Source organism: Sprattus sprattus (assembly GCF_963457725.1).
Source record: "Sprattus sprattus genome assembly, chromosome: 18".
In the NCBI taxonomy this organism is placed as follows: Eukaryota; Metazoa; Chordata; class Actinopteri; order Clupeiformes; family Clupeidae; genus Sprattus; species Sprattus sprattus.
In genome coordinates, this window is record NC_137916.1 from 17,155,169 (window position 1) to 17,166,394 (window position 11,226).

At 46.4% G+C, this 11,226-nt stretch overlaps 1 protein-coding gene across 1 annotated transcript in view; it reads left to right on the top strand.

Moving 5' to 3' along the window:
* Nucleotides 1–3,663: 3,663 nt before the first annotated feature.
* tanc2a (tetratricopeptide repeat, ankyrin repeat and coiled-coil containing 2a) overlaps nt 3,664–11,226 on the top strand; it is a gene marked incomplete at its 5' end in the record, with an annotated part of 90,980 nt that continues 83,417 nt past the window's right edge. Inside the window, one exon of the mRNA XM_080856620.1 lies at nt 3,664–3,730. Within this exon, the coding sequence (XP_080712746.1) occupies nt 3,664–3,730 (67 nt within the window). The remainder of the gene's footprint in view (nt 3,731–11,226) is intronic.

The window sequence follows — 11,226 nt, forward strand, 5'->3', positions numbered from 1 at the left end:
AAGCCATCCAATCAGGAGCTGAGAGTTGAACGGGTGCTGTCCTGGTCTGGTGCTGGTCCCAAGTGCTTTCTAACTGGGTCACACTGTGAACGGCTTACTGCTGAACTCTTTGAGACAAAAGCGATTCAGATGGAGGAACTTATCGTGAAAATCAGATGTAAACACAGTGTGTACTGTGTAGCAGGATGCTGGTGTTCTTGCAGAGGAGCACGTCCTATGATTGCCCAAAATGGAGGCTACTAGCCTTTGTGAAATGCAGCGTTATGTCAGCGTGAGTTTGAAGAACTGCCCATAGAAGACAGAGGACTGGTCAGGTTCTGTCTGATGTAGACACCGCCAGGCTTTGTTGGCTGTGTGGAGGTCTTTGTTGAGGTGAACTGGAACAGCCTTGGTGTGTTTGGAGGGATGTGTGTTTGTGTGTGATTTCTTTTTTTCACGGAGAGAAAGGTGGAGGGAAAGAAGGAGAGAGAGAAGGGGGGTATAGAGATACACACAGAAACTTGCTGGAACTGAAGATAAAGATGAAGAGATGGAGGGAGATTCAGAGAGCAGAGAGAGAAGAGAATAAATGGAGATAGAAGAGGAGGTGGCAGATTAGAGCTCTGACTCCCACTGCCACGTCACACTGCTGGGGGGGGGGGGGGGGGGGGGGGGGGGGTAGTAGTCAAAGCAAGACCACAGATCCCCACTGAACTGAGGACAGTAAGCAAGAGGTACAAGGAATAAATATAGATTGAATAGAGAACAGAAATTAATTGGAAGAAAAAAGATCTTGGCCACAGTTGCTGACAATTAAACTGATGAAAACAGGGATGAGAGAGAAAGAGAGAGATGGACAGAGAGAGAGAGAGAGAGAGAGAGAGAGTGAGAGAGATAGAGAGATGAGGCTCCCACGGACTAGGTTTCTCCACACACCCCACCACCTGTAGTTTGTTGTCTTTTTATTCTCTTTCTTTCTCCCTCCAGGTCTCTCTCTCTCTCTCTCTCTTTCTCTCTCTCTCTCTTCTTTTGTTGATGCTGTTTGGCGTAGGCCGAAGGCAGGAGAAGCCACAGGCCCCTGTGTCTCGCTGAGTCATGCCTCTCCTAACAGGGAACATATGTTACTCTCTCACACACACACACATACACACACACACACACACACACACACACACACAGCCCCCCACCCCCCGCCCCTGCTCAGCACAAAAGCACTAAAACACATCCAAACCGCTCACTCCAACAATCTGTCATACGCTTATGCTTGAGTGGGTTTGACATGGACAGCAACAGTAGTTACCAGCCACTGATTTCTGACAAACTTTAAAAAATGCATATTTTTTCCTCTCCTTTCTCCTCCTGTTCTCTCCTTTGTCAGTGTTCTGTAAAAGTCCGGATTACATCAGTCCAGTCCATCACTGCCAGCAAGCCTCTGGGCTGAGCAAAGGTGGTTTACATTAGAGGTAAACAAACAGACTGTCAGAGATCCATGGGAAGGAACAAGAAGGACCTGTTTGTGTTCACACAACTCTCTCTCTCGCTCTCTGTGCATCTCTCTTTTGTTTGGTGAGATGACATTCTGGCAGTAATTACTGGGTCTTTGAAACTTTCACAAGGCAGCAGCCTTAAGACTCATTTGCAGAATTCCCATCCATGGCGACAGCTGTGGCATTGTGGGTAGAGAGGATTCTGACAGACAGACAGCCAGACACACACGCACACACGCACACACACACACACAGACACACACACACACACACACACACACACACACACACACACACACACACACACACACACACACACACACACAAACACACACACACACTCACACACATACATACACACAACAGGAGTATATTACCCTGGGTGCAGTGCTTGGCGGAGCCACAGCATAGAGCACCAGGCAGCCCTAGACAATGCTTTTGTTTGCTTAGAGGAAAAGAGGACGTTTTCTCTTCAACCGCTCCTCTAGTGCTGGCTCTCTCTGTAGTTTAATTAAAGTAGCAGCAATGAGTTTTGATATGAAACCAGAGCACTTACTACTTAAGAGTGATGCAAAAACCTTGCAAACACCACCAACAGCTCAGATGGCCCAGATGATAAAAGCTTGCTAATATGCTAACTGGTGTCATTGGCAGTATAGTTGGCAGTGTCGAGCTGTGCAATCTTTTTCTGCATTTTCATGGGGTTTCCGGGCCTGGAACACAGAACTACATATTATCCTGTATGGCTGGTGGAAATGGCCTGTATCTATTTGTTCTTCACATGATCATAACTATCATCATCAAAACTAGTTGCTTATAGAAAACATACCTCAAAAAGTTGGGTAGTGTTTCTTTATGTGGCGTAATGGGACGGTTCAGGAGATGAGAAAGATAAGATGACCTTCCTTAGCTTTCTCGGCTAAGTTTGTGTAACGTGCTAAGTGCCATCATGTATTCAAAAGCTCTCAGAGGCAGTGGCACACAGACCATTGCCATACAAACATTACCAAGGTGCCTGAAGCACACATACTCCCTCCCTCTCTATCTCTCTATCTCTCTCTCTCTCTCTCTCTCTCTCTGTCTCTCTCTCTCTATCTCTCTCTCACACACACACACACACACACACACACACACACACACACACACACACACACACACACACACACACACACACACACACACGTACAAGGACATGCAGAGTGACCAACACTGGGTCTCCAGAGAGTGAGTTAAATATAGTCTCTCACACATTGTATGCAAACAGATTGAGGCAGTGTGCAAAAGGCTTACACTGACCTGCTAAAGTACAAATTAGGTGCTCTCAGTTCCCCACACATACAAGTATTTACAAACACACACACACACACACACACACACACACACACACACACACACACACACACACACACACACACACACACACGAACACACACACAAACACACACACACACACACACACACACACACACACACACACACTTGCTCTGTCACACATATACACATACAGAATTGATTGCACAAGTTGGTTGAACACGCAAGAAAAAACATGCATATTCAAATTCCATCGACTTGTGTGCACATGCACAGACAAACACACACCCATCATTAGAGACATTTGACATTTTGGTCAACCTGAAACATGTGAAGGCCCCTGAGCCTGAGCCTAACTCTGTAACTGTCTGAACCCCAGACCCAGTGCAGTGAGATGAGCTGAGTTTGCTGTTATAATGAAGAGGAGGGCCCCACTAAGCCACCCCCAATCCTTGAGGATTCAAACCCTTCTCTTTATGAGAGGACACTTAGTACTTTGCATGCAGCAAGATTCTGGGCCTGATCCAGTACAGCTCCTGATCTGGTCTGGTCCTATACAGTTCTGCCATATCTGGGCCAGATCAGGGCTGGGTGTATGCCAGGGCTGGTTGCTTTCAGTATTCTGAAGGCATGTGAGTGGAGAGGGTGCCCTGGGGCAGACTGGTGGTCCTGGGGCAGGTTATGAGGAAGTACTCACTGTGTGATTGATGGGGAAGGGGCTGTCTGGCCCTCAGATAAATGTTCATTTGGAATCCAGGTTCAGGGATTTATGTTGGTGACTAACCATGGATTATGTCTCTTCCTCTTTCTCCCTCTCCCTCTCTCTCTCTCTCTCTCTCTCTCTCTCTGCAGATTTCTTCATAGCTCTGTACAGACTGGTGCAGTCATGTTCAGGAACAGCTTAAAGATGCTGCTTAGCGGCGGCAAGTCCAACCGCAAGAACCGGAATAGTGGTGAGTGCCCCTGCCAATGAGTCTGTGTGCGCAAAAGATCAGTGTGAAAGGCCTCTAATGTGAAAGAGAACACAGTGCAGTTTTTGTGTAAATGTGTTCTGTGTGTATGTGTGTTAGTCTCGGTTTTTGACACATAGGTGGCTATGAATGTGTGTGTGTGTGTGTGTGTGTGTGTGTGTGTGTGTGTGTGTGTGTGTGAGAGAGAGGCTGTGGGAGAGTGCTTACTGCATGGTTTCGGCTCTCAGCCTTTTTCAGGGATTTGCTGCTCTTGAAAGAGACATTTCGATGAGAAATGACAGCCTTACATGCTCACACGTCATATTTCTCTCCCTTTCCGTCTTTTGCCCTCCCTCACTCTTTCCCACAATACAATCTTTTCATCTGTAAATGTGCAAACATGTCTGCACTCTTCCACTCTCTCTCTCTCTCTCTCTCTCTCTCTCTCTCTCTCTCTCTCTCATGCTCCCTCTGTCTCACTCTCCCCCGCATTCTCCTCTCTTCTCCAGTAGACATAGTAACTCGTTCACTCTCCTCCTCATAGTTCTACTCTTTTCTCTCACTCCTTTCTCTCAGTTTGTCAGATCTCTTTCTCTGCCTTTCTTTACCTTCATCTCTCTCCCAGCCCCCCACCTCTGTTCTCTGTATCTCTCTCACTCCCTCACTCTCTCTCTCAACATGTCAGTGTAGCAACAGCTCCTTTACGGCTGTCACACCCACCCCTAACTGTTGACATTGCGCCATGTCCTCCTCCTTCAAAGAGCGTGACTTGGCGCTCACAAAGCATCTCCTCACAGGCTCCTGAGTGGACCTCTAAGTCAGGAAGTCAGCTCCACGCCCTGTTGGCCTGACTAAGCTCTCGTTATGGCATCTTGAGCCATCAACGCCTTATATGGGACCTGACTCTGGACTGGTACTTCAGGTGTGAGGGCCTGTGTGTCTGTGTCTGTGTCTGTGTCTGTGTCTGTGTCTGTGTCTGTGTCTATGTCTGTGTCTGTGTCTGTGTCTGTGTCTGTGTCTGTGTCTGTGTCTGTGTCTGTGTCTGTGTCTGTGTCTGTGTCTGTGCCTGTGCCTGTGCCTGTGCCTGTGCCTGTGGCTGTCTGTCTGAGTTTCACCAAGCTCACATTGGCACCCTAGTCCCGGAGATTTCAGTTTTCCCGGAACCACACAGGACAAACAAGCCTTTCAGCTCCACCAGTGCTGAGTCTGTGACTAAACGAGAGGTTCATGTTTCCTGGAACCCACCCCCCATGCACGCGCACACACACACACACACACACACACACACACACACACACACACACACGCACACACACGCACATGCACACGCACACACACACACACGCATACACACACGCACACAACACACAAGCACTCTTTTTGGTTTCACTGAATAATTACAGCTGCCTGGTTTCTGAGAGGCTGCAGGCTCTTGATTTATTTGAATGCCCAACTCTGTGTCTGACCTTTCTGACTGATCCTCATCTTCTCCACTTCACCGTGGATTGAACAGTGAGGGAAGAAAACCCCCTTGAAAACACTTGCCAAACACCCCGAACTCCAGATAATTTTAAATTAAGATAAAGATAAAGTTTGTGTGCTGAGATGGTACAGGGATTTTTTCCCCTCTCCTTAGTCCGAAAGAAGCCACGTTTTTTTTCTGAGTGTGCTACTGTATGTCAGACTGACAGCGCTGGGGCCAGGGGGAGAGGGAGTTGAGGGGAATAAAACGAGCAACAGCAGATTTAATCATAACTTTCATGGTCTGCTGGGAGCTGTGCTGGCTGGTAGGAGCAGACAGGAGACAGGGGCGATATGCCAGAGATTGTCTGTCTCTGGCATAGACAGGGCCTTCATCCAGGCCTGATCTGGGCCGGGTACCCCTCCAGAGTTGGCCTTTATCAGGGTTGCCAGCGATGTTTGACTCCCTGCCCAGGCCTGGCTTTGAGATGGGCACTTCTCTTAAGTCTCCTTCCCCTTTCCCTCTGGGCCTAATATTTTGATACACACAAAAGCACAAGACCCCACTTCCGGGACTTCCAGCAGCTATGTCTTCCTTCCCTGTGCCACTCTGGAATGCTGTGTCACTTTGATGACATCACAAGAAAGAGTAAGGTGGCCCTCGGTTCCATTAAATGTATGTGTATGTCGTCTCCATATAGACTTTAGGCCCATTATATCTTTAAAATATGCCTGTTGCTATCCCTCTGCTCACAGTGAAAAATAATGGACGACAAACTCACTTAGCTAATGCTTCACAAATATTAGAAGGTGAGCAGAAGCTAACCATATTGAGCTTTACTGTTTTGGGATCACAAGTGTTCTCACAACAATGATGCACATCAATTACCTAATGATTTCATAGCCACAATCTGTTGCATAGTGGAAATCAGATGTTTTTGGGCTCTAGAGCTGTAATGTTACATTTCATGAGAAACCACAGGGTGTGAATAGATTTGCCTGTTACCATGGATACCACTCTAAAGTCCCACATGCTGCTTGAGGCAAGTGACATGATGTAGTTTGTCTTTTTTTCTGCTTTAGCATATTGGTAGCAACATCTTTATTTTTATAAAACAAAACAAAAGTAAGTTACAAAAGACAAACTGATAATTACATTTGAACTCAGCAAATGGTTTATAGAGGCACAAACACAAAAAACTACAAACCTCCGGTCAACTTCCACATTGTATTGCAGACATTTGTATTCTCTCATTCAAGCTACCATATACATTTAAAATATAGTGTTAACAGTAACACTTTTGGTCAGCTCAATTGGCAACCATTTGTGTTGTACGTGCAACGAGGGACAATATATTACACAACAACAATACAATAGCTAAAAGCTAATAGCTACAACAACTCCCCTGTACTGTACTGTTGCCTTGCTGGAGCACATGATGTTGTTTTTTAAACAGGAGTGGAGGGATTGATGCGATGCAGTGCTCATCACGCATGTTAGCGGTAAATTAAACCTGAGCAGCCAGTGACTTGCTCAGTGCACGAGAAGGATCATGCTCCGTGGTGGAAAGCACATCTCATCGGGGTGATTTATGGTTTGCCTGTAGACCCTTCCTGTCTTCGTGAGTAGAATGAAAACTGGCTGTAAGGATAGCAGGATGCACTGGGTCGAGGTATGTTGTAGAGCAAAACAGGGGGAAAAAACACAGGGAAGAAATTCTGACTCTGCAGAGACTATGGTAAACATTTATTGCATGTCATAGCACTGACTGATCAAGCCCAGTGTGGGTTTTTTTTTAACGCAAAGCTCAACAGCTCCTATACTCACAGGAAAACTGTGCGCACGTCCTGCTCAGGCTCATTTGCAGTTGCAAATTTAATTAGGCAAAAGAAGTTAGATAATTATTTGTATAGCTCGTTAGGAGACGCTGTTCTGACAGGTACTGGTAGATGAGGGCCTACTCTGTTCCCATCCCTAAGGGCCTCCTGTCATAACTATTTCCTCCGTCTCTGGCCTCCTGTGCTGCTTTGCTTTTGGCAAACAACTTCAGCTGGAGACTGGCTTGTGCAGATATATACGTCTGCAGTTCGTTTAGGAGCCAAGGTTGTTTTTTTTTTCTTTGTAGACCACATCATTTTTAAGGAGAATGCTTAGCATACATTTAGCCGAAATGGCACTGCGCTAGTGCCTGTATGTGGTTACCCACTTTACGGGGGAATAGGATGATGCTCTTTCTTGACTGCCGCCATGTACCTGGTGTGGTGAGTCAGGATGTGTGTGGATGGTTGATATAGAATGGCGGTTGCTCTTGCCAGGGTGTGTGGATACAGGCTACAGAGCGCCTGGCGGACATGTTCCTGGCTTAAGCTGAGTAATTTAGCACGGTGCTCTTAGCAACCAACTGCCAACTGGCTAAGCTCTCTCTCACCCGACTCATGATTGCTGGCTTTTACTCCATCAGCCATACTTGCCGAAATCCAATCATGTTTTAGGGAGCAGGCGACTAGGACCAATCAGGCCCAGTGCCATATATTACGCAACGGAGTTGTGTGTGTCCACAAATCAGGGGATTAGGTTTAAATTATGCTTTGGGTTTGCATAATGTTTTTATGGATGCCTAAAATGGGTTTTGCTTACTTAATTTGTGATTTGTGCAAAGCTGCATTTGTGTCAGCTTTTTGTATGCTTATGTGGACATTATTATGGATCAATTGAATTGTTTGTAGTTTATTGAGTGGGTGCACAGCAATTTGAAAGAAAAATTGAATCATTAAAGCTTGTATACCTGTTCAGCAGGTTATGCACTTCATAGTAAAATGAAATGCATTAGACTCTGCGGACACTGTATTGGCTTAATTGCAGAATTAATATATAGATGTCTTTCTCTGAACATCACATCACACCTGAAAAGGGGCCATGAGTTCATGAGCCTGAAACAGGAGGCCCATTATGCTTATCAATTTGACAAAATTGAATGTGAAAATGTGATCATTCAAGATAATTACATGGTCTCTCTCAGCCTTACCATCACTTTATCTTGTTGAAGAGTGTACATTTCCCTTTCTCTCCATCTCTTAGCTCTCTCTTTTCTCTTAACATTTTTTTTTCCCTCTCTGGTTTCCTCCTCCTTCCACAATCATCTCTCTCCACTGATCACCTTTTTTCTTAATTTGTTGTCCCCCTTTCCTCACCTCAACCAATCCTCCCATCCTCTCCCCTCCCCTCCCCTCCATCAATCCTTTTCACCTCAGTCCGTTTTAACTCCCTATCCCGTCGCTATTCATCCCTCTGTTGCTTTTTCTCTTTGGTCTTTCTCTCCCTCCCTCGCGCTATCACACTTTCCTCTCTGCCCTCCTTTCTCTCCCTCTCTCTCTTTTTCTCTCTCTCCCCCTCTATCTCTCTCTTCATGTCTTTGTCCTCTCTCTCTCTCTCTCTTTTCCATTTTTTCTTCTCTTCCTACCTGTTCTCACTGCTCTCTCTTATCGTTGCCAGTATTGCCAGGGTGCTTTGGATCTTGTGAACCTCCAATTTTCCATAAAAATATCCTAAAGACTAATATTTAGGCCATTATGAATGTATTGCTTTATAAAATGAGAACATCCTCTCAGTAATTTCACATGATGTTGCCTACTCCTTCTCTCTCCATCTCTTTTTCTTTCCTCTCTCTACTTTCCTCCTCCTTCTCCATCTCAATTTCTTTTTCTGCTCTGTTCACATTTTCCTTTTCCTCTCTCTCCTCTCTGCCCTTTGCTTTCCTCTCCTCTCTTCTATTCTCTCTCTCTCCTCTCTCCTGCTCCTCGTCCCTCATCCCTCTCCACCTGTTCAATCTTGTCATTGTCCTCCCCTTCTTCTTCTCTTCCTGCTCTCCCTCTCTCCCTCTCTCCCTCTGTCCTCTTCTTCTCTTTGCTCTTCACTTTTGCCTCCATCTCTCTTTCCTTTCCCATTCTTTCTTCACCTCTCTCCTCTCTTTCTGTCTCCATGCTCCATCCCCTTGCCCTTGCCCCTGTTGATGGCCGCTGGCCTGATGCCATACACAGGGCAGGATTCAATGCCAGATGGGCCCCGTTAATCTGGAGTACAAAGAGCTACTCGCTCACACCCCTCCCCATCTCCCCATCTCTCCCTCTCCTCCTCCTCCTCCTCCTCCTCTTCCTCCTCCTCTTCCTCTCCCTGCTCTTCTCTCTATCTCACCAACTCCACACACTCCTCTGCTTCCACGCTCATTCTTCAGCCCCCGTTGGCTAAAGAAAGCATCCCTGGAGCTCCTCCAGAGAGAGAGCGAGAGAGAGAGAGATATGGAGAGGAGAGGAGAGGATCAAAAGCAAGAGCACACAGCAGTGCTCAGATGGAAAACCTCAACCCCTTTCCTGTTTCTTCCCCACCCCTCTCCCTCTTCATCTCCAGTCCACCCTCCCTCCCCCTCTTTGCCCCCTTTACCCTGGAGACTGTGCACCCCCTCCGTGTGATCAGAGGCACCGTCAAACAGAATAACGGGTGAGACTGTCAGGATTATAGGATATGGATCCGCCCTCCTTGAAGTCAGGAGTGGATTATATTCCCCAGTGACATTCGCTAATAAGACATGTTTTGTTTTCTGTCCCATGAGTTCAAGGGTAAAGCGGGGAAACTCAGTGGGGAACCACAGCGGGACCTGCGTCCATCAAGGACACGTCACATTCCCTTAAACCACTCTGTTAACCCCAATTACACATCTTAAACAGCTCCATCATTAGCTTATTTTCGCCCCCTAGCTACCACCCTCTTATTTTGCTCCTGCCTCTCTCTCTCTCTCCCTCTATCTCTCTCTCTCTCTCTCTCTCACTTACTCACTCACTCACTAATGGACTTTCATGTGATGGATCCCTTAATGCAACCTAGTGAGGGGTTTGCCCTTGACTCTCTGAGTTATAGGGTTTGTTGCGTTGGAGAGTAAAGACACCTGATAACCGAAAGATTTAAGTTGTACTGCTGGTAGTCGATTAAACTCTCTGACAAGTTGTTAAACCTCCTGCCTCCTGTGTCTTCTCAGGGAAATCACTGGTAACCATCTGCTAACCATTTAATTTCTCAGCTTGTTTATCTTGCCGCCCAGTTCAAGGAAAGGAACCTGTAAAGGGAAGGAACCAACGTATAGCTTTAATAAAAGAGAGGGAAACGGCTGCAGTGGTGCATCTTGTAGCTGTTTTATGGATATGGCACTACACTGGTAGCCATCTCCTAACGATCAAATGTTTACGAGTGTCCAAGGCACAGTAACCCTCTTTGGATATGTCTGTTCCTCAAGTGCTGATGAGTGTGAGAGGAAAGGAAAGTGGGTGACGTGAAACTTCCATCCTGGATCCACTTTGCTCCACTCGGATCCAGCCAAGAAAGGAAGTGACTCATTTGTCCAGTTGCTCTTCCAGGTAATCGCTAGCTGCCCATTGCACATGCCTCAGAATAGTTGTAAATGTTGCGCCAAAACAGCTGACCCACAAGCCTTACAACTGTCAGTTGGCCCTGCCCGCGTAGAAGCCGGTATGGGCCAGGGCCTGATCCATGTCTTGGCGGGGCTGTGCCGGTTCTATCTGACACACCTGTTCCAGATCGGGCCGGTTCTGCTACGGAGCTGGCAGCTCTCTGGACGTTTTTCCATTTGAATACATTCCTTTCACTCCGGTCAAACAAAGTCCAGCTACTCACTGCAAATATGAACATACCTCAACTACTTAACTACATAAAATATGCTATTCTATTGGTGTGATTCGTATATGAGCTTGAAAGTGCCTTTCTGAATATATGCTTCAAGGATGCTCATCTCTTTGCATTCTTCCATTTTGAGAATTATACGGTCAGTCGATACGACTTTTCTTCACCACATGTTGAGTGATGACTTGCTTGAGCCAAAGACGCTAAAGAATGCTAGGGATTTGGCTGCACTGAATGGCCTACGTGCTTATTATGTAGGTCAGAGTGTAGTTATGGATGAGGAGATTGCTTCAAACTAAATTGTAACTGTAGCTCATTTCTTTCGTTGCTGGTTGATACAGTAAGTGAG